The sequence below is a fragment of the Molothrus ater genome, chromosome 18 (genome assembly GCF_012460135.2).
Source record: "Molothrus ater isolate BHLD 08-10-18 breed brown headed cowbird chromosome 18, BPBGC_Mater_1.1, whole genome shotgun sequence".
NCBI classification, from domain to species: domain Eukaryota; kingdom Metazoa; phylum Chordata; class Aves; order Passeriformes; family Icteridae; genus Molothrus; species Molothrus ater.
Window position 1 is genome coordinate 13,091,273 of NC_050495.2, and position 26,755 is coordinate 13,118,027.

The 26,755-nt window shown below is 56.4% G+C and overlaps 1 protein-coding gene across 5 annotated transcripts in view; it reads left to right on the top strand.

Moving 5' to 3' along the window:
- Positions 1-26,755, top strand: part of OSBP2 (oxysterol binding protein 2) — a 102,121-nt gene that overhangs the window by 55,209 nt on the left and 20,157 nt on the right. For all 5 annotated transcript variants that reach the window (XM_036393209.2, XM_036393210.2, XM_036393211.2 and 2 more), the window contains one exon: positions 13,937-14,187. In XM_036393209.2, coding sequence (XP_036249102.1) covers positions 13,937-14,187 — 251 coding nt within the window. The remainder of the gene's footprint in view (positions 1-13,936; positions 14,188-26,755) is intronic.

The following is a 26,755-nucleotide window of genomic DNA, read 5'->3' on the forward strand; positions in this document are numbered from 1 at the left end:
CCCAGGGATCCTGGGAGCTCTCCAAGGCTTCCCAAGCCTCCTTCCCTGATGGATGTCAGGGCAGAGGCCATCTGTGAGCTCCCCTCCTCGCCCTGCTGACATTGGAGATGGACCTGGGGCTGGAAAATGTTTAAGCATCATAAAAAATGGATGTTCAGTGATGCAGGAGGAGACATCCAAGACCTGCCATGGTGTCAGTAGCAGCGTGCCAGGTTTTGCTGTGGTCTGTGGAAGAGCAGGGTGTCACCCCCCAGCTGTGAGTATCTGCACTGAAAAGATCTCATTTCCTCCAAAATATTGGAATTTTAGTTATTCTGCCATTTTCTGGAGTTGTTCCTGGCTAGGAAGCTGCTTGTGCCTGGCCCTGTGTCCTGCTCCTGCCTGTCACCCCTTCAGGGACTCAGGGACTTCTTGTCCCCAAGCTCATGGTGCCACCAGGCTGTGACAGCTGCTCCATTTCAGTGTGGGGGAGTGATGCAAATCCGTAGGAATCATTGGATACTGAAGGATTCAGTGACTAAAGGAACAGAAACAATTAATGAACAAGTTTTGGACATTTCCTGGCATGCTTTGGACAAGAACAAGTGACTGAATTATTTATGATGCCACTTTTGTCTGTGGGCCAAATATTCCCTTGGAGATGGTCCTGGAGCTGCAGGCAGGGCAAGTCCTGCCTTGGGTCAGCTGTGGGCTGTGAATTCAGAGGGCACAGAGAAATCAGAGCTGGGCTGGTTTGGTGAAGGGCAGATGGGAGATGTTCAGCTGGATGTGGATCTTTCAGAGGCTCAGGAAGGGACACAGAGATCTGTGCCTCTGTCCTGCCGATTTGGATCTATCCAGGGATGAGAACTGCTTTCACAGGCAGCTTTGGGAGGGGTGGTGGGGAGGGTAACTGGATATCCAGGCTGACTGCAGGATTTTGGAGTGATGGGGCCTCCTGCAGGGTCACCACAGCTCCCAGTCATGGCATGGGTTGGGAGGGAAGGGACCTTAGAGCCCATCCAGTGCCACCCCTGCCATGGCAGGGACACCTCCCACTGTCCCAGGCTGCTCCCAGCCCCAGTGTCCAGCCTGGCCTTGGGCACTGCCAGGGATCCAGGGGCAGCCCCAGCTGCTCTGGGCACCTGTGCCAGGGCCTGCCCACCCTGCCAGGGAACAATTCCTGATTCCCAAGATCCCATCCATCCCTGCCCTCTGGCAGTGGGAGCCATTCCCTGTGTCCTGTCCCTCCATCCCTTGTCCCCAGTCCCTCTGCAGCTCTCCTGGAGCCCCTTTAGGCCCTGGCAGGGCCTGCTGGGATCCCTGGGCACTTCCTGGGCTTGCAGAGGAAATGAGGATCTGAAGGTGATGCTGCAGGCACCGTGTGCCAGTGGGGCCCGTCCTGGCTTCTCCCGCAGGGGTTCCTGGCAGGGGAGCATTTTCCAGGTGTGACAGGAGGGACGTTTTGGATCCTATTTCCTGGATCCATCCTATTTGTAGTTCAAACCCTCACTGTCCCTGCCCCAGCTCTGCACCCACACTGCTCCTGGAGTTCAGCACTTTGTGTGTCGCTGCTGTTCCGAGCTGGAGAATGAAAAAGTTTCTATTTTTATCAAGCCATTATTTTAATTTTTTAAAAATTTTCTTTCCTGGCAATGAGCTGCGCTGCTGAGCCCCCAATTATCTGCTAATGAGCCGTTATTTCCCTGTAATCACTCCTTCCCCTCCATGTTTTTGCTCATTGCTATTCACAAGTGCCCTCAGGGGACAGAAGGGACATTGGGCCTGTCCAGCAGCTCTAACTGTGACTCTCCAGTGCTCCCAAAAAGCATCAGCTGGGTTCATTTGATCTCCTGCTGTGTTCCCTGCCAGCTCTGCCCCTCAGATCTCTGTTCAGGAGCTTTCAGGGCTGGATCTGTACTTTTCCATAGGGCTCCCAACTCCTTATCCCTTTGGAAACAGGGAACAGAGCATTGTAGGCAAAAGGCAGAGCAAAAAAACAGCCACCAATCCTCCACCTCCTCCAAAAGCCAGCAAAGTGGCATCTTGGAAAGCTTCTTGGCTCCTCCTGAGAAGAGTTTTGGAAGGATTGTGAAGAAATCCACTGGAAAGACTTGTGGAAGCAGCACTCGTGCCTGCCTGTGCTTCAACCCACACACATACATACATACATATATATATATATATATGTATTTAAATATATATGTATTTATAGAGTCACAGAATGGTTTTTAGGTTGGAAAAGCCCCCTGAGAGCATCAAATCCAACTGTTCCCCTGGTTCCCCTGGACTGCCAAGGCCAGCACTGCCCCCTGTCCCCAGGTGCCACGTCCACACAGCTGTTAAATCCCTGCAGGGATGGGGATCCACCACTGCCCCGGGCAGCTGTGCCAGTGCCTGACCACCCTTTCAGTCATTAGAAATGTTCCCAAAATCCACCCTGCCCCTGCCCTGGCCCAGCCTGAGGCCGTTCCCTCTGCTCCTGTCCCTGTTCCCTGGGAGCACAGCCCGACCCCCCCGGCTGTCCCCTCCTGGCAGGAGCTGTGCAGAGCCACAAGGGCCCCCCTGAGGCTCCTTTGCTCCAGGCTGAGCCCCTGCCCAGCTCCCTCAGCCTCTCCTGGGGCTCCAGCCCCTTCCCAGCTCCGTTCCCTGGCCTGGCCACGCTCCAGCCCCTCCAGGTCTCTCCTGCATTCAGGGACACAGGGACAATGCTCTCCCCCCTCAGGGCTCTGTGGCACAGCTGCCCCTCTGTAGCTGCTCCATTTTCCAGCTTTGCTTCCTGAGTATCTCTAGTGGTTCCTTGTGGGTTGTCAGAATGTCTCCAGTTGAGTCCTCCCGCTTCTGCCCAACCCTGTCCTTCAGTCCCTGTCCCTCTGGGATGTGTTTCCCAGCCCCAGTGCCATCAGGGGTGTCCTTTCCTGGGACACTCTGGGAGTGCAGGATCCCAAACCAGCCTTGGGCTGGTGAGGACTTAGCAGAAATCACTTCATGTCTCAAATTTGCCTTCTCTGTTTCTATAACCCTGAATTAATCTGCTCTTTTAGCTTACTTTTCCAAGTTCCATTGGCATTTGTGTGGTTTTAGGAGTAGCCATGGCCACTGGCTCCAGGGCTGCCTCTTAGGTTGGGTCTCTCCACCGAGGCCATGTGGAGTCTTGGATTGATCACATCCTGCATTTCACCTCCATTTCTTCAGTGTGTCCATCCTATTTTAGTTCAAACCCTGCCTTTTGCTGTGTTTTGAACTCAATCTGTGTGACTCTGTAGCCTGAATTTCATTTTATTGGGGCTCTTTGGGTGTTGGGAAAACACCATTTGTGCTGGGAAGTGCAGGAGTGCTGTCCAGCCAAAGTGCAGCCTGTGCTGCTCAGGATTATTGACCAGGAACATCATCATTTTGTAATTGCAGCAATAAAATGTTCAATAGCCAGGCTGGGAATGCTGCAGTGATGGGAATGGAGATGCTTTCTGCTTTCCCACTGACCAGTTTTGTATCCTGCTTGTTTTCATAGAACTGTGGAATTTGGGCTGGATGGGTTTAAAGCCCATTTCCTTCCACCCCTGCCATGGCAGGGACACCTCCCACTGTCCCAGGTGCTCCCAGCCCCAATGTCCAGCCTGGCCTTGGGCACTGCCAGGGATCCAGGGGCAGCCCCAGCTGCTCTGGGCACCTGTGCCAGGGCCTGCCCACCCTGCCAGGGAACAATTCCTGATTCCCAATATCCCATCCATCCCTGCCCTCTGGCAGTGGGAGCCATTCCCTGGGTCCTGTCCCTCCATCCCTTGTCCCCAGTCCCTCTGCAGCTCTCCTGGAGCCCCTTTAGGCCCTGCAAGGGGCTCTGAGGTGTCCCTGGAGCCTTCTCCTCTCCAGGTGAGCACCCCTAGGAGCAGTGGCCTTTGATTTCTGGGTTTGCTCTGTGGAGCCCCATCACCAGCTGGGCCCTCCCCACCTGCTCCCACTGAATGTGACTTTGGGGTGTGTCCCAGCTTGTCAGGAGCAGTCAGTTTTCCCTATTTTTAGGCTCCCATTTGCCTGCTCCCATTTCCCCTTGCATTAGTGGGGAGAAGCCATAGCCCTGGCAGGTTGGTGGTAATTGCTGAGCGATCACCCGGATTTGGGATGATTTATGAATGATTATTTTCCCTACTATTTTGATGATTAATTCTCAGTGTAATTCTTTCTAACCACCAAAATTCCGCCTGTTCCTGCATCTGCAGCTGCTATAAACCTCATCCATCTCCCTGGCAGCCTGGCCAGGCTATTAAATATAGATCCCTGCTCCATTTAATATTCATAGCGATTAAAAGTGATGAAAGCAGCTGTGTCTGCCAGAGCCAGGCTGGAAATTGCTCTGCCTCAGGAATGACGGGTGAGCAGCAGATCCCAGAGATCAGGATAATTCCACACAGGAAGGGCTGCTGGTTCTGAATCATACCCTTGCTTGGGGCTGGGATAAATGGGGAATCTGGAAAGGAGGTGGGATTGATTTCTGTGGGTTTACAGTGAGGAGAAAGAACTTGGACTTTCAGCTGGGATGGCTGCAGGATTTGCTGCTGGCTGATCCTCATGGACATCTTCCACTCTGTCTGTGGGAGGAGAAAAGGCTTTTCCCAGTTTTTCCCAGTCAGTGGGATACTTTTCATACTTTTAGATCTAAAACTCCCAGACAAGTGTGGGAAAAGGCAGGAGAAAGTGCACAAGAGGGGGAACTGGGAATGGAGGCAGAATCCATGCTGTGCTGGTGTTGGGACCATCCAGGCTGAAAGCAGCTCTTTCCAGGACTGGGAGCAGCCAGGGTTGGGACTCTGAGGCTTCCAAGCTCAGCTCCCCTGGCAGATGTGCAGGTCCTGCTGTCCAGAGGGAAATCAGCTGCTGAGATTCCCCTTTGTTGTCACTGCTGTGGTCTCTGGTGGCTTTGGGGCAACCCAGGAATGCTGTTTGAATTAAAGTCGTCAGCATTCCTTCTATCCCATCAGAGCTTTCCCTGTGGGCAGCACTCGTGGATCTCTGCTCTGGGATCCTTGACTTCACTCCTGCAGTATTGATCCTGCAATTCCAACCCCTCATCAGCTCTTTCCAGCTGCCTCCAGGAGAAAGCTGGGTTTCATTTCCAGCCCAGGGCCAGTCCTGCCTTGGGAGGCTCCAGAGGCTCTGGTGCAGTGGTAGGAAAGCAGCTCAGGCTTGCAGGAGGACTGGGGAGAGATTCACAGTGATGCAGGAAGGACAAGGACTGCTGCTGAAAATGAGGATACTTAGGAAGGGGAAGTTTTCCACTCCCAGCGAGGAGGAAGATGAGGGATGGAGAAAGGTGAGGGATGTAGGGTGGGGAGAGCTGTGCTGGACTTGGAGAGGAGGATAAGCAGGGATGAACAGCCTGCCCCAGGCATGGTGTGGGCCTGAGGAGCTGTGGTGTTTTGGGCTGGAGACATCACAGCCAGACTCCGGATGCAGTTTGGGAATTTTGGAATAAAAGGTCTAATGCTGAACCTTTCAATCCCTTCTCCTCCTGAAGAGGCTCTTCCCAGCTCTGCTCATCCACAGGCACCACTGGAGCTGCCCAGCCCTGAGCAGCAGCTCCCTGGATTGCTCCCTGATGGTTTTGGGGGGGAGCCCTGTGTGGCAGTGCCTCCCATGGGATCCCTATCCCTGGGGTCCCCATGGACTGCACTGCAAAGTCCCAGTGTGTCCCCAGTGTGTCCCCAGAGCATGGGGACGCTCTGGTGTTGTGCCTCCAGCCAGCAGCTTTCCCACCAGCAATGGAGAAATTGCAGGCAATGGCAAACATTTATCTGAGGGAAGAGTTCAGGATGGAAAAAGGGCTGGAAAGGGAGCTCTGCCTTGGTGGCTCTGCTGGGCTGCTGCTCCAGGCACTGAGGTTTGTGTTTGAGAAACAAGCCCGAGGAGGCTTACGGCCGATGGCTGCCGATCCATTTTCCATAGATTAAATTGCATCACAGCTCCAAAAATAATCTGCCCATCTTACGGTGAGGCTGCCTGTTCCTATAGCAACCCCGCGTGCCCGTGCCCTACAAACCAAAGCCAGCCCCAGCTGCTCCCGAGTCCAAACAAAGCAGCAGGGGCTGGGCTCGGGGAGCACTTGGGTTTGGGGATGGAGGTGTAAAATACCAGCCTGGAGTGCTCCTGGATTTATGGGAAGCTGCTGTGCTTTGTGTCTCTGGGATTTTAGCCTGGGCTTGCAGATGTTCCCCGAGTGCATGCGAGGAGAGCGGGAAGCAGCAACTGCATTTGTGGAGCATTGCTGGAGTGAGGGGGGAAGGAGGAGGAGGAGGAGGAGGAGGAGGAGGAGGAGGGTGGTGTTATGTGGGTTACTGCAGTGCCTGGGGCCAGCCCTGCTGTGCCACACTTGTGTCGTGGCATGGGGAAAGGGTTGGGGTTGGAGCTGGGTGGTGATGGCTGCTCACTCTGCTCAGCCCAAATCCACTGCTCTGACCCAGGGTCCTGGAGGTGCTGGCACCAGGCCCTGCACAAGGCCAGGGCAAAGCTTGGCTGCAGGATGGAGAGGGGGATGAATTCAAATCATGTATAGTCCCTCTGTGCCACTGGTGAGCACAGGGAAATCTCCAGAGCACACTGGGAATGCAGGAATCCTTAGGAGGATGCTGTGGAGGCTGGGCTGCCTCATCCACAGCACAGGAACCACAGGAACCTGGCAATTTGTTGTCAAATTTTTCCTGCCAGCCTTTCATGTTTGTTTTCTTGAGGAGCTTTTGTTCCCTGGGGAAGAGCTACAGGAATTCCTGCTGAATGTCTGCCTTTCATCCTGAGCGTGAGGAGGCGCAGGGTGAGCCGGGGTGAAGCTCCTGAGCCAGGGATGCGCTGCTTCCCAAGGGATCCAGGCCCACCTGCATCCCAGCATGGGACTGGCAGCCCCCTGCCCCCCCGAGGGTTTGCTGCTCCAGGGAGGATCTGTGTTCCATGAGGAGCAGATGCAGAGCTGGAGCACCAGGAGGGGTGAGGTTGGGTGGGAGCACTGCTGTCATCCTGCATGGAAAGAGGGAATCCATCCCTGAGCCCTTCCCTGTGCAGGGACAGGGTGTGCTGGGGGCTGGAAACCAGGGATGGAAGCACTCGGTGTGTCCTTGGGGGAGCTCCCTGTGGGGAGGAGCAGGGAGCCCTTCCTGCCTCCTGCAGGGCCTCCAGGCTTTTTGCTGCTCCTGGACATGGTCCCCATCCATTTTGGCCTTGCCCAGCTGGGGGATGTTGGTTTGGGTTTCAATGGGATTTAGGAGCTGCTGGGAGCTGAGGATCCAAAAGGACCAAACTGGGGGAAAGGAGTGGAGGGCAGCATCCAGAGACAAGAGCACAGAGCATTGGAAATGAGCCCCAGAATCATTAAGGTTGGAAAAGTTCTCTGAGATCATCGAGTCCAACCATTCCTCAGCACTGCCAAGGCCACCACTGATCCCTGTCCCCAGGTGCCACATCCTCACAGCTGTTAAATCCCTGCAGGGAGAGGGACACCAGCACTGCCCTGGGAAGCTGTGCCAGGGCTGGAAACCCTTTCCAGGAAGAAATTTTTCCAATATTCCCCCCTGGCCCAGCCTGAGGCCGTTCCCTCTGCTCCTGTCCCTGTTCCCTGGAGCACAGCCCGACCCCCCGGCTGTCCCCTCCTGGCAGGAGCTGTGCAGAGCCACAAGGGCCCCCTGAGGCTCCTTTGCTCCAGGCTGAGCCCCTGCCCAGCTCCCTCAGCCTCTCTGGGGCTCCAGCCCCTTCCCAGCTCTGTTCCCTTCCCTGGATGCACTCCAGGGATGGATGCTCCAGGCATCCTCCACCTCAGCCAGTCCTCTCTTCCTCTGTTTTGGTTCCTCCTCATTCCCTGAATGTTTGGAATCCCCTTCAAGGCCATCACTAAAACTCCTTCTGGGCTGTGCTGGAAAATGTTTCAGTTGGATTCTGCTGGGTGTCCCTCACCATCACCCTGTGGGAGTCGTGTTTCCCCTCTCCCCCTCTTCCCTCTCCTAAATCCTCCCAAGAATTGAGGAATCTGTGGTTTTGCAGCTTCCAGGAGGTTCTGTGACCCTCAGTGGGTGCTCTTAGGACCCCCCCATTCAGGTTGAAGTCTCAGTGCTGTGATCTTGCTGGGCCCACTGCACTTTGGCTTCTGCAAATCCCCTGTGCTCCATCCTCGAATGAGGAGCCCTGGATTGACTCTCTCTGTGGGTATTTCCTGATCTTCAGGGTGTTTTCCCAGCCTTAGCAAAGCCAAATCATTTTTTCCCTGTCTGAGCTGATCCAAAAGCTGGAATAAGGGCAGGATCCCCAAAGCTGTGGTGTTTGGCTGGGCTCCAAGCAGAGACCTCCAGGCAGAGGCTCCCTGCTCTTCCTCCTTTCTGCCTGAGTGAATCCTTCATCGTCAGCAATAGGAGAAACCTTTCTGCAGCTCTCTCCTCCAGCCCTTGGTGATAATCTCCAGCTGTAACTGCAGGACTTGGTGTGTCATGGGCAAAGATTGGTCAGAGGTTGGACACCATGGTCTTGGAGGTCTTTTCCTAAATGATCCTTGATTCAAAGCAGCTTCCCTGAGAACAGCCCTGAGGGGGGAATGAGGGGATCCCAGAGCCCTGTGCTGTGTCACAGCATTCCCATGGCAGTTTGTCCTGCTGGTACAGCTTGGGGGGATGCTGGGGAGCTGCTGGGGATGCTGGAAAGGTGCTGGGGATGGCCTGGCGGCAGCAGGGCTCCTCCACTGGGATCTGGGGCTGCAGCTCCAAAGCTGGTGCAGATCTGAGTGGCTGCTGCTTGCTGCAGGAGACAGAAGGATTCATGTTTCTGTGGCTTTGGGAATTGGTCAGCTTTCCTGGGAGCTCCCAGGAGAAAGATGGGAGCACCTTTAGAGCCAGTGTCAGAGCTCCACCTTGGGAATGGCAGTGGGGAGGTTTGGGTGCTCTGTGTGATCATTTCTGCTTTCAGCTACTCGGATTTATTTCACTGTCACTGTGAGATTGGATTTCCTTCTTCCCATGCTTAAATTTGAGATAATTGCAACAAATTATGTTGCTTGAGATATTGATATATATATATATAATATTATATAATTAATTATATATATATTAGTTATTGGTTCCTGCTCTAGTGGAAGGTGTCCCTGCCCATGTCAAGAAGATGGAAGGAGGTGAGCTTCAAGGTCCCAACCCACACCATTCCATGGTTCTGTGATTGCAGTTGCCCAGGCAGGAGGAGGAAGGAGGTGTCCTGCTGCCATCCTGCCAGCATTCCAGCATCCCACAGCAGCAGCTCTGGGACAGCAGGAGCTGGTGAGGGATGTTCAGCTCAGCTGGAATGAGCAGCATCACTGGGCTGACCCAGGTTCCTTCCCTCTTTTCCTGGGCTTTGAGGCATTTATATAATTCTGCACAGCGATGAAAAATTGGGCCACGCTGTGTTCCTGCCTCAAGCTGAGCACTCGGGCAGGGACTGTTCCCACAGCCTCGGTCAATGGGCAGGAAATAATGTCCTGGCAGAGTGCAGAGCCCATCCCTCTCCCTGCTCTGCCATCCCTGTGCTGGCACTGCCCAGGCTGCCCAGGGAATGGGCACGGCCCCGAGGCTTCCAGAGCTCCAGGAGCCTTTGGGCAGCACTGCCAGGGATGGACAGGGTGGGATTGTTGGGGGTCTGGGTGATCCTTGTGGGTCCTTCCCAACTCAGGGCATTCTGTGATTCTGTGAAAAATCCCAGGCTGTGATCTGGGATTGTACCTGGGCACTGACAGCCCACGGGGCCAGGGCTTTGGGGCAGCATTTTGTGTAAGGCAGGATGGGGGAAAATTAAAGGGACTGGAGATAGGCAGAAAGGTACTTTCTCTTGCTTGGCACAGTTTTTGCAGCACTTGTAAGCAGATAAAATTGTCTTTGTGAATTATTTTTGGTATTTTTTCTAAAAAGAAAATGGGGAAATTTGGATTGTTCCCTGGAGTCCCTCGGAGATGGGTTTTGCCATGTTCATCCTCCTGTTGGCAGTGACAGCTGAGCCAGTGGGGTTGGCTTCTGCTCCTGAGAGCTTTATAAAACATGGGACTTTATTATAAATTGGCTGTTAAAGTCCAGCCTCGTTAGTGATCAGATCCCAGAGCTGTGGAGAAGAGGTTCTGCCTTCTGGAGTGCAGGCAGCTGGCACAGCCTGCACAGCCTGCCAGGCTGCTGGGATGCTGGGGCAAGAGCAGAGTTTCTCACCTGGAGAGAGAGGTGCTGCAGGAGGCCAGAGAGTGCTCTGGAAAGCCCCAGGGACACAGCTCAGAGCAGCAGGAGCAGCCTGGTGTCCCTCTCCCAGTGAGTGTCCAGGCTATGAAATGCTCTGTCCTTGGAAGCACCGGCTCAGGACAGGTGCAGGGACAATCTCCAAGCCCAGGGAATGTGCCCACCCTGCTGGAGACCCTTTGTGTGCTCCAGTGTGGAAGGCACCTTGGGAATGCTTGAAACTTTCGTATCAGAAGATGGACTTTGAGGAGGTTTTGGTTATTTTCCCTACTGGTAGAAAAGTGGCTTTGGTTTTCTTGCCAGATCTTTTGGAGCTGGCCTGTGGTGTGAGCCTGAGCCATTGCTGTGGTGCCTCTGTGCACCCTCCTGGGATGGAGTCCTTGGAATCCTGCCTGTCCCTGTCCCTGTCCCTGTCCCTGTTCCTGTTCCTGTTCCCGTTCCCGTTTCCGTCCCTGTCCCTGTTCCTGTTCCCGTTCCCGTCCCTGTCCCTGTTCCTGTTCCCGTTCCCCTTCCTGTTCCCGTTCCCGTTCCTGTCCCTGTCCCTGTTCCTGTTCCCGTTCCCATTCCTGTCCCTGTTCCTGTTCCTGTTCCCGTTCCCGTCCCCGTTCCTGTCCCTGTCCCTGTTCCTGTTCCCGTTCCTGTCCCTGTTCCCGTTCCCATCCCTGTTCCTGTTCCCGTTCCCGTTCCTGTTCCCGTTCCCGTTCCTGTTCCCGTTCCTGTCCCCGTTCCCGTTCCCATCCCTGTCCCTGTTCCCGTTCCCGTTCCTGTTCCCATTCCTGTCCCTGTTCCCGTTCCCATTCCTGTTCCCGTTCCCGTTCCCGTTCCCGTCCCTGTCCCTGTCCCTGTCCCTGTCCCTGTTCCTGTTCCCGTTCCTGTTCCTGTTCCCATTCCTGTCCCTGTCCCTGTCCCTGTTCCTGTTCCCGTTCCTGTTCCCGTTCCCGTTCCCGTCCCTGTCCCTGTTCCTGTTCCTGTCCCTGTTCCTGTTCCCGTTCCCGTCCCTGTTCCTGTCCCTGTCCCCGTTCCCGTTCCTGTCCCTGTCCCTGTTCCTGTTCCCGTTCCTGTTCCCGTTCCCATCCCTGTCCCTGTCCCTGTTCCTGTTCCTGTCCCTGTCCCTGTCCCTGTCCCTGTTCCCGTTCCTGTTCCTGTCCCTGTTCCCGTTCCCGTTCCTGTTCCCGTTCCTGTCCCTGTTCCTGTCCCTGTCCCTGTTCCTGTTCCCGTTCCCATTCCTGTTCCCGTTCCCATTCCTGTTCCCCTGCTAGCTGTTCTGGAGACTTCCCTGATTCTGGGGGTGTTTTCAAACCCCTGGTCCTGTCCCTTGCCCAGCCTGTCCCCAGCTGCCCAGCTCCCAGCCCCTCAGCTGGCAGCTCACCTTCCTTGGGAAGCTCTCAGCTGCTTTCCCCTGCGTGTCTGATTCTCCTTGGTGGCTGCTTCCTCTCCTGGCTCCAGCAGCTCTGCTCTTGTTTGTCAGCTGGGCTGCAGAGGGACCAGGTGGTGACACTGGGAGATGCTGTCCTGGTGCTTCATGGAGCCACCTGGGGTTTGCTCCATGCCCTGTTTTCCTTGGATTTTCTCCCTTTGTCCTTGGGCAGTGAGGTTGGTCCTGCTGTGGAGGATCAGTGCTGTTCCTGAGCTGTGCCTCCTGTCCCATCACATCCACTCTGGGGAGGTTCACCACAGCCCTGCTGTGACCCTGTGCTGTGCTCTGCTCCTGCTGCCACTCCCTCCCTGTTCCTGTCACATTTATCCAGATCCTTGCCTTTGGATCACAGCCATCAAAGGGTGCTCTTCCTCTGCTTTCCTTATTGTGCATTCAGTCTGAGCAGTGCCTGAGCACCTCTCCCAGTCCCCACAGCATTTCCAGAGCTGCTATCAATGAGCCAGGAATAGCAGCCAAACACCCACCTGCCAGGGAATCACGGGTTTCCTTCTTTCCTCCCAGCGCTGAGAGGGAATGTGCTGCTCCCCTGTTACACCAGAGCCTTCCCTGAGCTCTGTGCCTGGATTGTTTGGAGAATGTTCTCACTCCTCAAATCCCCTGGGTTGTTTGGAGAATGTTCTCACTCCTCAAATTCCCTGGGTTGTTTGGAGAATGTTCTCACTCCCCCAACACCCCCAGACCTGGCAGAGCAGCTGCAGCTGGGTTTTGCTGGTGTCCATCTCTCTGAAATCACAAACAGAAGATTGAGAGAGGGGAGATACAGGAGCAGCTCCCTGCTCTGGTGCCTCACTGGGTTTTGGGAGCACCTGGAAAACCCTCGGTTGAACTTTGGAGCATAAGGATGGGGCACAGCCCCTGTCCAGGACCTGCTTCTCTCTCTTTGTGTTTCCTTTGGGTGCTGCTGCTTCTTGGGCATGATCACCTCCTTCCTGAGGGAGCAGTGGGGTGATCAGAAATGCTGTGTTACCCCCAGTGAGTGGATTTGGGTTAATTTCCTGCTTTGAAGTGTTCTGGAGTTGCAGGAATTTTTTGCTGTAGCTGAGGTGCTGATCGTGGTGTTTTCTGCCCTCTGAAGACATGGTGGTAGTTTTGAATAAAGTGTCACTTTCCTTGGTGTCTCTGTGACCTTTCCCTCAGGTGACACAGTTCACCCTGCCCCGAGCAGAGCTGGCAGAGCCCCCAGTGCAGGGTGGATCGACCCCAGTGAGCTTGGGAAGGGCAGGTTTGGTGTGTGGCACTCCCAACCCTGAACCAGATCTCGGTGACAGCCGCAGGAGTGGCTGCTCAGGGCTCTGGGTGCCACTGCCACCACGCTGTGCTCCGGGGGGCATGGTGGCCACGACCCCCAGCGCTGGCAGGGAGTCCCTGCTCCCTTACTCCCTGTCCCTGCTCCCTTGTCCCTGCTCCCTGTCCCTGCTCCCTGCTCCCTGTCCCTGCTCCCTGCTCCCTGTCCCTGCTCCCTGTCCCTGCTCCTTGTCCCTGTTCCCTGTTCCTGCTCCCTGTCCCTGTTCCCTGTCCCTGCTCCTGCTCCCTGTCCCTTGTCCCAGCTCCCTGTCCCAGCTCCCTGTCCCTGCTCCCTGCTCCCTGTCCCTGCTCCCTGTCCCTGCTCCCTGTCCCTGTCCCTGTCCCTGCTCCTTGTCCCTGCTCCCTGTCCCTGCTCCCTGTCCCTGTCCCTGCTCCTTGTCCCTGCTCCCTGTCCCTGCTCCCTGTCCCTGCTCCCTGTCCCTGCTCCCTGTTCCTGCTCCCTGCTCCCTGTCCCTGTCCCTGTCCCTGTCCCTGCTCCCTGTCCCTGTTCCCTGTTCCTGCTCCCTGCTCCCTGTCCCTGCTCCCTGCTCCCTGTCCCTGTCCCTGCTCCTTGTCCCTGTTCCCTGTTCCAGCTCCCTGTCCCTGCTCCCTGCTCCCTGTCCCTGCTCCCTGTCCCTGCTCCCTGCTCCCTGCTCCCTGCTCCCTGCTCCCTGTCCTTGCTCCCTGTCCCTGTCCCAGCTCCCTGTCCCTGTCCCTGTCCCTGCTCCCTGCTCCCTGCCCCTGTCCCTGCTCCTTGTCCCTGTTCCCTGTCCCTGCTCCCTGCTCCCTGCTCCCTGCTCCCTGTCCCTGTCCCTGCTCCTTGTCCCTGTTCCCTGTTCCTGCTCCCTGCTCCCTATCCCTGCTCCCTGCTCCCTGTCCCTGCTCCCTGCTCCCTGTCCCTGCTCCTTGTCCCTGTTCCTGCTCCCTGCTCCCTGTCCCCGCTCCCTGCCCGCGGCGCTGCCGGGCTCAGCGGCCGGGGGTAACCATGGAAACGCTGTTCTCTCCATCCCTCCCCGTGCAGATGACTCTGGTGACGAGGAGCCCGCCTCGCAGTCAGACAAGAGCGAGCTGCACGGCCCCCTGAAGACCCTGTCGAGTAAGCTGGAGGACCTGAGCACCTGCAACGAGCTGATCGCCAAGCACGGCGCGGCCCTGCAGCGCTCGCTCAGCGAGCTGGAGAACCTGCGCCTGCCGGCCGACAGCGGGGAGAAGATCAAGGCGGTGAACGAGCGCGCCACGCTCTTCCGCATCACCTCCAATGCTATGATCAACGTGAGTGCTGCTTCTCTGCCCCTCCTCCTCCTCCTCCTCTTCCTCCTCCATCCTCCTGCCCTCCCTGGTTGCTCCCCGTGCCTCGGCTCGTGTTACCGCGGGGCTCGGTGCTGCGGTGAGGGCATGGGAAGTTGGGAAGATGCAGCTGGGAAGAGGGCACTGAGACACAGGTATGCTGCATCCTTCCAGCCTGCTCCATGGAATAGGAAGCTGGGAGATGGGGATGTTGGCAATGCTGAGGGGTTTTCTCCTGCTCCATGGGTGGAATCCTGCCTGGCACAGCACTTTAGAGCCCACTGTCCGCTGCAGCTTGAGACCCACATTCCACATCCCTCACATCCTCATTGCTTCCATGAAGCTACTGGAGTCCCACATGGCTGTGGGATTTCACTCCCTCAGGGTCTCTGTGGGGTTTAACCCCTCGGGATCTCTGTGGGATTTAACCCCTCGGGATCTCTGTGGGATTTAAGCCCTTGGGGTCTCTGTGGGATTTAAACCCTCAGGGTCTCATTCTGGCACTGCTCTCCCAGCTGGGTTTCAGAGGTCAGGAGGTGCTGGTACCGCCCCTGCTCCTGCCTCACAGTGCTTTCGGTGCTTTTTGGAGACAGCTCGTGTTTGGAGTGTGGCTCTGCCTCCATGGCAGTGAGACAGCCCTTCCTGGGGAGCCTGGTTTGCCCTGGAGAGCTGTGAGAGAGAGCAAAACTGAATAAAATATTTAAAGAAAATTTTTAAAAAGCAATCCCAAAGCTTCACTGAGCTGGAATAATGGATGAAGGCAGAGCTCAGGGAATTGTGAATGGAGCAGTGCTGTCACTGTGCTGTCCCAGCCCTGAGCAGAAAGAGGTTGGGTGGTATTTGATGTGGGCTTTAAAAAATAGCAGTAATTCCCAGCAGGAGCTGGAGGGTACTCAGAGCCCCATGGTCCCAGCATCCTCCCCATTCCCACTGCTAGGATTCTATAGCCACAGGGTAAAGGGCTTCCTGAGTCTCTTTTGTGTTTCAGAGCAGTTTGGGGAGGCTTGTGCAGTGCTCTCCCCCATGGAGAGTTTGTCCAAGTTTTGGGAATGGGGTTGGCAGTGTGGTGGGAGGTGGCAGCAGAGCCTTGGTGCTGCCCAGGTTTGCTGTCAGGAGGCAGAACAGCAATGGGATGTGGGCAGGGAATTGCCAGAGAGAGGATTCTCCAGCAGCCTTTTGGGAAGGGATGAGCAGAGCAGTATTTGCTGTGTCCAACCCAGAGAGGAGGAGGAGGAGGAAGAGGAGGAGGAGAAGGTTGTGGTGTTTGCAACGTGATAAAAGCTTGAGCGAGGCTGTCTGGAGGGTGGGAATTCCACAAAAACCATTGTGCTGGCATAAAACAGCAGGAGCGTGGCTTGTGCAAAATCCTAAGCAGGTAAGAGGGGCTTGGGGTGGCAGGGCACATTCTCACAGCATCCTTTGGTACTTCAGCTTTGGATGGGCATCCTGGGGAGATGCCCCAGGGACAGGCTGTGCCCTGGGAGGAGCAGGGCTGGAGGGAGCAGGGTGGGAGCAGGGGGCAGCTCCAGGAGGAGGTTGGGGCTCTCCCGGAGCCCTCCTGAGCTGGGTGTTTTGGGAGGAGGTGACGGAGCTGTGGGCAGGGGACACTTTGAGGGGCTGGCTTGGAAAGGCAGGAGAGGGACAAGCAGTGAGGGGGGGACCAGGAGGGAGGGGACCAGCCTGACCCCCCGTCCCAGGGACTGGTGGCTCCCAGGCACAGTGTCACCTTTCCCAGCATGGATCCCTTTCTGTGCTTTGATTTCTCCTTTTGGATGGGCTGATGCCTTCTGGAGCTGCCAGGAGCCTCTCATGGGGGATGGGGGGAGCTCTGTGCAGTGCAAAAGTCCCAAAATCTCCTGTATAGAACATAAAACATTGCTCCAGGGAAGCACAGGGAGCTTCCTGGTAAAAACACACTGTGCTCATCCCACCTCCATCCCTGAGTACATTGCCCATGGCAGCACAGGGTGCTTTTGCCAGGCCAGGAGCTTCCTGCAGGAGAAGTTCAAGTGTCCTTCCCTGCCAGGCTTTTCCTGGAGAGATCCCAGCTGCACCACTGGGCTGGTGCTGGCACGTGGATGCTCTGTGTCCAGAGCAGCAGCATCAATCCTCATGGATCTGCTCTGGATCTGTGAGCTTTGCTGCTGTGGCTGTGAGCAGAAGAGGTGGATGCTCCTGGGAGAAGGGATGGGTGTTCTGGGGAGGGGTGCATGCTCCAGGGAGGGATTGAGTGTTCCAGGGAAGGAGGCATGAGTGCTTCAGGAGAGGGAGGAGTGCTAGGGGAAGAAAGGATGGGTGCTCCAGTGAAGGAATGGGTGCTGTAAGGAAGGGATGGGTTCTCCTGGGAAGAGGGGATGGGTGCTCTGGGGAAGAGATGGATGCTCCAGGGAAAGAATGAGTGCTCCAGGGAAGGAAGGGGTGCTCCAGGAAAAAGAAGGGTGCTCCAGGGAAGAAGGGCTGGCCATTAATCTGGGAAGGGCTGGATGCTCCTGTGAAGGGATGGGTGCTCCAGGGAAGGGCAAGGTGACCCTGGGAAGAAGGGATGGGTGCTCTGGGGAAGGGATGGATGCTCCAGGGAAGGAATGGGTGCAGTGGAGAAGGGATGGGTTCTCCTGGGAAGAAGAGATGGGTGCTCTAGGGAAGGGATGGATCCCCTGGTGAAGGAATGGGTGCTCCTGGGAAGAAGGGATAGGTGCTCTGGGGAAGGGGTGGATGCTCCAGGGAAGGAATGGATGCTTCTGGGAAGGAAGGGGTGCTCCAGGAAAAAGAAGGGTGCTCCAGGGAAGAAGGGCTGGGCAATATGGGGAAGGGCTGAGTGCTCCTGTGAAGGAATGGATGCTCCAGGGAAGGGCAAGGTGATCTTGGGAAGGAGGGATAGGTCCTCTGGAAAAGGGATGGGTGCTCCAGGGAAGGAATGGGTGCAGTAGGGAAGGGATGGGTTCTCCGGGGAAGAAGGGATAGGTCCTCTGGGAAAGGGATGGGTGCTCCAGGGAAGGAATGAGTGCTCCAGGGAAGGAATGGGTGCAGTAGGGAAGGGGATAGGTGCTCTGGGGAAGGGATGGGTGCTCCAAGGAAGGGAAAGGTGCTCCTGGGAAGAAGGGATAGATACTCCTGTGGAGGAATGGGTGCTCCAGGGAAGGAATGGGTGCTCCACTGAAGGAGTGGGTGCTCTGGAGTGGGGAAGGGTGCTCCTGGGAAGAGGGGCTGGCAGCTCAGGGCCGGCGCATGCAGTTCCTGTGCAGCTGCCTGTGATCCGATTATGTAAATGGCCCCGGAGCCGCGGGGAGCGCAGCAAGCACAGGAAATAAATAAATAGAGATGGAAATGCAAGAGCTTTGCTGAGAAGGTGACCTTCCCTCTGTGCTCTGGGTGCTGCCACAGCCAGCACCAGGTGCTCCTCTCCAGAGGCTGGGAGCATCACCTGGGCAGGTGGTGCTGGCAGTGGTGGGGAAAGGTTTGGGCAGAGTGGGATGTGCTGGGCTGTTGTGGTACAGGTGAGGATTTCAGACATGCTGGATTTCAGACTGGCTGTTGCAGGGCTTAAACTGAAGCCCAGAGCTCTGTGAGCCTCCTGTTGGCTCTGCTCCCTGTTGGAATCTCAGCAGGCAGGGTCCAGGCTCGCTGGGATGCAGGAGCCCGGTGTCAGCAGGGCTGGGCACAGAGAGCACAAGGCACAATCTGCACAATCTGCCACGGGGGAGGAGTGGGAGGTGTGTGAAAATAAGAAACAACAAATTACCAGGATGAGAGGCCCAGAGGATCCGGAGCAGTGCGCTGAGTTGTGTAGACTCATCCAGGAGTGGGGAAAGCTCCATCTCATCATTCAGCAGGAGACAGCAGGCAGGAGGGATGTGTGGATGCACTGAGGAAGCCAGTTTGGGCGTCAGGAAGAGCTCACAGGGCTGTGGGTGGTGATGAAAATAGGTTTTTAATGGGAATGGGGATGCTACGGCGGAGCTTTGTGCTTCCTCAAGGAACAGGAGTGTGGGGAGCAGCAGGGCTTGGGCTTGCCTGTGTCATTCCTGGGTTAGTTTGTGTTTTCCCTTGAGGTTTTGGAGGAGCAGGGGTGCAGGAAGGCTCTGCCAGGCCAGTGCAGCCCAGACAAGGAAGGGTGAGAGGAGCAGGGGCGCAGTGCTGGGTGGGAGATGCTGCTCCATCAGGATTTGGTGACAATGGACCCCTGGAGCAGGCAGTCCCAGGAACAAAGGACTCACCTGCCCTCAAGAGGCACTGCTGGCCACCCCAGCCTGTCCTGCAGGGATGCCAGCACCCTCTTTGAGGCAGGCTGATTTCCCAGCCAGCTTTTCCATTCCCATGGGAATGAACCTGCCTGGAGCAGCAGCACCTGAGGCATCAGCACAGAGCGCCCTCCATCCTTCAGGCCTGCCAGGAGGGCTTCCAGGAGTGTAAACATGGAGCTGGAGCTAGAGTGAGGTGAACAACAGCATGTGCTGCCTCTCCTCCAGGAAAGGGTCCCCAGGCTGTCAGTTTAAGTCCCTCCAGGATACCCAGCAGCATCCCAGAGGCTGCATCCTCCAGTCCCAGCAGGATTTCTCCCTGTGGATCCCTCCAGGGCTGTGCTTTGGCTCAGCAGCACTTTTGGGGTGGTCCTGTGTCATGTGCCAGTTGCTCAAGGAGCCTCTGCCTCTCCCTGCAGCCCCATTGGGCTCCTGGAGACTCTGAGTGGCATCTCCCTGGTGGAGTTGGTTTATTTGGAGCCCTCTGGGTGCCTGTGATGGAACAAGCTGCCTGGGCACAAGATGTGCTTCCCCACAGTTCCTCCTCTGCCTCCAGCTTCCCTGTGCAGCACTGAGCCCCCTGTGCCCCATGGAAATGCTGCTGTGATTGATCCATACTCCCCACACTGTTTCCATATTAACTCAGACAGTGCTGAGCACCTGCTCTGAGCAGCCTTGGGGTGCCCAGCACAGCCTCCAGCCCAGTGTGTGACTTCTGGCTTTATGCAGTGGTAGATGATGGATACACCCTGGGAGTGTGTCTGTGTCTGCTTGGAAAACTGCTCAGAGCTGGGAGGCAGCAGTGACCTGGGGTCACCTCCTTGGAGTGACCCTGGGGCTGGGGTGATGCTGTTGGTCCATACCTTGGGCATGTGCCTGTGCTGGAACTGCTTCCTGCTGTGGATGGACATTTGGTCTGTCCCTTGGGGTCCCCAAGCCCATCATGGCACAGGCAGGATGATGGACCTGACGTCCTCCATCTGGGCAGCAGGGAGGGACTAGCAGGCTGCTGGGCTGCTCCCAGTTCATCCCAGTACAGCCAGTGGGCTGGACCTGTGCATTCAGGGGTTAATTCCAGTGCTGCAGCGAGAAAACTCCATCTTTAACCCCTGGATTTGCTTCTTCAGGGCAGGGCTTCCCTCTGTGACCCCAGGCAGCTGCTCTGCTGCCCAGAACCCCAGCCAGACCCCACAGGGGGCTTGTGCCGTGCCCCTGGCGAGGGGATGGCGCAGGAGCTGTGCTGGCATGTGGCACCGGCTGTGTTAATTATCCGTGCTGCGCTAACGACGCGCACTAATCAGCGCCTCGCAAACCATGTCACCGACCCAGAAAAGCCCCGGCAGTGGGATTAAATCCCTAACTCAGCCTAATCCCCCTCGGATGAGAGGGCTGCAGCGAGGGCTCCGGGTGCCCTGCATGCTCCTGCTGTGGAGGCACTCACAGGAGATAACTGGTGGGTGCTTTGCTTTTACTGGGGGAGGGTGGGAGGGTGACAGTGGCACCCTGGGGTCTGTCCCTGCCTCAGTGGGGCTGGGAGAGGGGAAACAGGGAGATGTGGAGATGGGGAGATGTGGAAATGGGGAGATGGGGAGATGGGAAGATGGGGAGATGTGGAAATGGGGAGATGTGGAAATGGGGAGATGTGGAAATGAGGAGATGGCAAGATGGGGACATGTGGAAATGGGGAAATGGGGAGATGTGGAAATGGGGAGATGGGAAGATGGGGAGATGTGGAAATGGGGAGATGTGGAAATGGGGAGATGGGAAGATGGGGAGATGTGGAGCCTGGCACCTGCTCTTGGAGCTGCTGCATCTTTCCCAGAGCATCCTGTGATGCTTTTGAATGTAGAGGTGTGAGGGTATCTCTGATCAGATCTGTTCAGACAGGCAGTGCCTTCCTCGCACTCCCTCCTCATCATCATTCCCTGAGTGCTTCCAACTGGATTTTATCAGGTGTGTGGGTACTCAGCCCTCGTGTGTGGCTGTGGGGCCTCCGTGCTGCCCAGGGCTTTCAGTGGGTGCTCCTGCTCATCCTGCTGCAGGGGTTTTCACCTTTCTTCCCCTTCTTCTCTCTCTCTTCCTCCTCCTCGTTCTGTCCATCTGACCCCCAGGAGGTTTCAGTCTGTTCTGGGGCTCTCCTCAGAACCTTGTGCAAGAAGAGGGAGGATGAATCTGTCCCCAGCGCCTGAGGGTGCCTCTTGCAGCTCTTCCCTCCTGGATGTTTTTGGCTGAGGGGGATGACTTTTCCACTGAGGAGAGCTGGGAGTGTTTGTGCCGTGCTGCTGGGTCAGCAGGGCTGTGTTGGTGGGCCCAGCACTGTCAGCAGTGCCTGGGCTTGAGCAGCAGCTCTGCTGAGCTGGGAGCCAGCCCAGCCAGGCATCACCTCTGCATTAACTGGGCCCAGGGATCCTCCTGGGATCCCCATCCCTGCCTGGAGGCTGGGGCAGGATGGGGCCCTGGGGAGGCCGAATATCAAAGCATTGCTGGGTGAATAATCCCTTTGGGGTCACAAGGGTTGTGTTTGCCTCTTCCCTGGGCTGCTGCCCCGAGATGCTTCACTCCAGCTCCTTCCTCCAGTGTGTGTCGAAGGAAAAGGCACTGGAATGGCCCCTCTGCTCTCCTGTGGATTTACCCAGGAAGAAGTACAGTACTGGGAGATGAGGGGGTTGTGGGGGGCTGCTGCTGCTCCTGTAGCCCCTCTCACACTGTGGGGAGGTTTGCACGGGGCTGAATGTGAGGGACAATCCGAGGCAGCTTCCTGCAGATCCCGGGGTCGGAGCTGCCCGCGGGCAGTGCCAGCTGCTCCTGCTGCTGAGTGCTTGGACAGATGCTCCTCCAGCCTGGGATCTGCTCCATCAAGGGATGAGCAAAGCAGCCAGCCAGAGCCTCAGGAAATCTGTCATCCTGGGAGCCGTTGGCAGGACAGAGCTCTCTGGGCACACCAGCCCCGGGATCGGGGCTCCAGGGGTCTGGAAGGGGGGATTGGCTTCTCTCCTCGTGGTGGAGGGTCCCCACTGCTCAGGGGGTCTGGGGCCTTGGGCAAGGGAAGGAGAACAAGGAATGTGCAGCAGCCACCTGGAGGTACATCCCTGCAGGGAAGGAGCCAGTGCTGGGAGCTTCCCAGGGAGGGCATTTTTGGCACAAGTGGCAGTGGAGAGGCCCCGCTGCTGTGCAGGCAGGTGAGAGCACCAGGCCAAGTCTGAGCTTTTCATGGCTGGAGGAGAGCAGGGAAGCTCTGCAGGGATGTGGTTATGGAGTGGCCACTCTGCAGCAGGAGGTCCCAGCACAGTCTCAGCTCCCAGAATATCTTCTGTACTGGTCCCAGTGTGCCCTTGGCACCCTCTGGCACAGCCAGCGGAGGCTGCTGGGTGCTGCTCAGTGAACTTTGGGGTGGAAGGGTCGGCACCCTGAAGTACCCAGCAAATTCCTCAGTTGTTTTCCCACCAGGAACCAGAGTCAGATCCTTCCTGTGGCACAGCTCCAGGCTGGCACTGCCTTGGTCTGTGACCCGTGGGCAGCGTTGGCTCGTTCCCCTTGCCAGAGCCACACTGACCGTGCCCTCCTCTCCTGCCGGGTGCCGCTGACTCGGGATCGGTCCCTGGTTCCTCCTCCACGAGGCTCCGTGGGGTTGGGATTAGAGCCTCTTAGCACAGCCAGCCAGTGGATTTGCCACTGTTTCCCACTAATCCCCTCTTTATTGCATGGGGTGGATTCCACAGCGCTCACAGCGGTGCTGCAGGCGGGGTCTGGGTGCTGGGCCAGCCCTGGGGCTTTGGGATGGGCTTCGGGATGAGCTTGGCTCTGGGGAACCCCCGGGCATGGTGCATCAGATTGGAACACTGGTGTGTCCTTGGCCTTTAAACAGGTGGCCCAAAGTAACATGGTAAAGTGGGAAAATTCCCAGATTCACAACCAGGAGACAAAATCTGACCCCAACCACAGTGGGGATGTCTCCATCTTGGACATCCCTATCCCAGATTTCTCTATCTTGGACATCTCCATGTGGACATTCCTGACTCCCAGGGAATCCATGAATTCCAGAGAGAAGCAGGCACTGCTGGGGCACAAAGTGCCACATGGAATGGGACCATCAGAGCACCTTGTTCAAGCACTGGGGGTCTGGCTGAGCTTCTGACAGTGGCATCAAGGGGTGGGCTGGAGCCTGCTCCAGTGTCTTCCCATTTCCTGTTGGGTCTGAAGATCTTTCCCATCTCTGTGCTTTTTTGTAGCACCTATTTCCCCTGGATGCAGAGGGATAATTTTCCACGTTGAGCTCACAGGGTTTTATGCAATGTCACCTTGGTTTCTCAGGGTGTCACAACATGCTGAGGCTCAGCCCAGCTCTCCCCACCAGCCCTGCCCCAGGCAGGAGCAGTTCCTGGTGTTTCCACATCCTGCTTCAGACAGCTGGACACTGGCTGAGGGTCACTGCAGTGATTTGGGAGGATTTGCTGTTATTTCAGCAGGCTGGGTTGCTGTGGTGCCCTTGTGCCCCAGCAGGGCTGTGGGTGCCATGGCTGTCATCGAGCAGATGCCCACACTCCAGACCATGTCTCGCTGCTGCCATCTGACTCTGTGCGATGATTTGGGATTCAGGTTGGCTCTGTCCTTTTATTTCCCCTTTGCCTGCTGCTCAGAGTGTTTTTTGGGGAAGGAAGGACAAATTAACCCTCTCTGGGTGCAGTGGCAGATTGTGGCTCTGTATCTCACCACTCTGAGCCCAAATGGCTTCAGCCCATCCCTGGAAGTGTTCAAGGTTGGACAAGGCTCAGAGCAGCCTAGTGGGAGGTCCCCTGCCCATGGAGGGGGTGGAAGGAGATGAGCTCCAAGGTCCCTTCCCAGCTAACCCGTGATGCTGTGATTCTCTGGTTTGTGCTGTGTGCAGAGCCAAACAAAGGCCCTTCCCTCGGGGCTGTTGTGCAGCAGCAGCAGCAGCAGCCAGCTGTGTCCCAGGGTTTTGATGACTCCAGGAAGGAAGGGAGCACTTATCTGCCAGGCACTCGAACGAAGAGCTCTGTCCCTGCTGAGTGGAGTGACGGCTCCTGCTCTGTAATTCACCCAAGAACAAGAGGTGATTGAACCCATCTGGTTCTTGAACCCATCTGGCACTTGCCTCCTCTCCTGTCACTCCTGGGCCATGAAGTGCTCCTTGTCCCATCCTTGAGGAGCAGGAGGTGTTGGTCCCACAACAGCAGGCACTTCCCTGCTGGATTTTTCCTGCCCAAAGGTTGGATTTGTGTGGCTGATGCTGTGGGATGCTGGGACAGGTGGGATTGCAGGTGTGAGCCCCTTCCCTCACCCTCCAGCAGCGCTGTGCACGGCACTGGGAATGCTCAGCTGTGCTGGGGCTGCCGCGGGGGTTGTCACCCCTGTGGTGACCCCAGAAATAGTTCCTGGCAGGGTGGGCAGGCCCTAGCTCTGGGTGGGTGCCCAGAGCAGCTGTGGCTGCCCCTGGATCTCTGGAAGTGTTCCAGGGTCGGGTTGGACAGGGCTTGGAGCAGCCTGGGACAGTGGAAGGTGTCCCTGCCATGGCAGGGGGATGAGACAAAATGAGGTTTAAGGTCCCTTCCAGCCAAGCCATTCCATGATTCTATGAAGTCTGGCAGGCCTTGCTGTGATCATTTGCCCTTTCAAGCTAATTAACCTCATCTCTTTGTTCCTTCCATCCGATTTTGACTGTTTGCTCCACTGAGGAAGCAGAGATCCCCGAGGGTGTGTGACACCACCACCTTGGCAGGACAGGGATGACCTCGGGTGATTGTTTTCCACTGCATGAATAATCCCGGGGCTGTTAACGACGTTCCCATTAGCCAGCAACAAGCTGTGAAATCGGGATATTTGCCGTGACAAATGTGTGAAAGGTGCTAAATGTGCCCTTGGCATCGGCAGCTGCTGGGCACAGGGAGGGACCGCAGAGCTGATGGCACCAAGCGTTGCCTCCTGCTCCCGGCAGGATCTCGATGGCACTTTGCCTCTTCCTCCAGGAATTTGCAGGAGCCTCGATGGTATTTTTCCATTTCTTTTGGCCACCTTGGCTGTGCCTCCCTGTCTTGGCTGGGATTTACAGTTCCATTGGCCAGTGCTGGATTGGGACCTGCCACAACTTTTTCCAGCCATGGAGAGGAGGAGGAACTGCCTCTGTCCCTCCTGCCCCATGGTTGCACTGGGGTTCCCTGGGATCAGGGACTGCACAGGGATGGATGCTTTTATCTCTGATCACTGGTGACCTGTCAGCCTGGCTGCTGCTCTCCAGCCCCGTCTGTGCTGTGATGATGCTGAGGCAGAACAGCCTTCAGAACTTTAGGATTTGAAATCCAGGTCATGTTCTGTCACCTCCTGTACCTGCTGCCCCTCTGCGAGTGAGAGGCAGCAGTTTGGATGCTGTGAAGGATAAACCCAGTCTCCTGATGGGGTGAGAAGCATGTGGGGATGGACACAGCATCCTGTGCCCTTTCCTCTTCTCTGCTGTTACAGAGCAACTCTGAGGACTGTGAGTGCCTCTGTCAGAGAGATCTGTACGTGCTATCAGCTCTCCCCTAGTGCACTAAGGAAGTTCACTGGGGAGGGAGGCATTCCTGCCTGGAACAACAGCACAACGCTCCTCAGTCTGGACTCCAAGCCTAACATCTTTATTTAGATATAATGAGAGTTAAGTTGCTTAAAAAGAGAATGTGGATCCTGGGAGAGCTCTGAGAAGGCTGGGGCCTCCCAAGGCTGTACCTTCATGGCCTCGACTCCTCAGCCCCACAGCTCACTGGGGAATCACTTTCCCTGCACTTCCATCCTTCAGTCTGGCCTCTGTGCCCTCCTTTGGGTGCATTCCTCAAGGAGCCCTCCCTGCTGTCCTGTGTCCCTGTGCCAGCTTCGTGTGGGTTTGTGGCTGGGTCTTGCTTACAGCCCCGAGCAAGTTCAGCTGGAACTAAATTTAGCCACCTCTCCATGAGAATTTCATAAGCTGGATTGAGAGGTGTTGCTCCTGCTCAGTGGCTGGGATTGTTTGTACCTTGGGAACACCAAGGCAGGGGATTAATGCTGGGAATGAGTGATGAGCTGGGATATTCGTGTCTGAGCTCCTCATCCCAGTGCCCTGCAGCCCTTGTTCCATACAGGGATGAGTTTTGGCTCAGGACTGAGCTCAGTTGACAGAGACTGAAAAAAAATATCCCCTGCTCCCTGTTTGGTGGTGCTCCCACCCTCAGTGAGCATCCCTGTGGAATTGGCACTGTCTGGCTATAGGGGGTGTAAACCCAAATTAATCACTTTAATTTGCTTGGCTGCTGGTGGCAGCAGCGGGGGCTGAGTTTGGCAGATCCCTCTTGCAGGATATTCTCCCCTCTCCACCCCTGGCATCACTTCTCTCCCAAGGAGCAAACATGATCCTTGTTTGGTTATCCAGATCCTTTCATCCAGGTTTGGATCAAGCCATTGTCTGAATTACAGAGGAGGAGGCTGCAGAGAGGGGCCCCTACAGCCTTTCAAAACCAGGGAATGATCCCTGGATGTGTCCCAGCTCCTAAATTCACGTGGACAGCATTGTGGGGTGCAGCATGGACCGTGCATTGTCCTGACCTGCTCCATGGAAGCTCCACAGCCTGTGGTGGGATCTGTGGCCTCATGAGGACCATCCTGCTCCTTCCCCAAACCTCCCCACACTCTGCAGTGCTGACAACCATTTCCATCACTTAGATTTTTTTATATGGCTGTAAATGAAGCCCAGTGGTGCAGGTTTCCCTTTGGGATACAGCATGGAGTCCTCCTTGAAGCTTTGGGATGGGAGATTCTGAGGTGTAACCTGCTCTTATTCACTAGTATGTTGATTCCCATCAGCTACTGGAGCAAGTTCTCCTCCCAGCCCTGCCTCCCCGTGGCTCCTCCATAATCACCTCCTTTCCCCCTAATTCCCTGTTCCAGCCTGTGGTTAATTGTAGTAGGATAATTACAGGTGATCTCGTTTTAAAGCACTCAGCCCTGAGCCTGGAGCAGCCGGCAGTTCCCACCCTTGGTGCCAAACTGGGCATTCCTGTGCCTGCTGCCTGTGGAGCTGGACCTTTGGAGCAGATAATAAGCTTTGCTGGGATGGGAAGGTCATGGCCATATCCCATTATGTGCCCTGGTTTCATCCTCTTAGCCCAGTGCATCCGTGGGACACACAGAGCTGGTGGCTGGCCCAGGATGGTGTCACTGGGAAGGGCCAGGGCAGGGTCCCCGTGGGCTTTGGGCCACGGGTGGCTCCCAGAAGGATTTTGGGGTGGGGAGGAGCTGAATTGTTTTCAGAGGAGGCGGTGAAAACATCACCCAGACAATGTGGGGTCTGG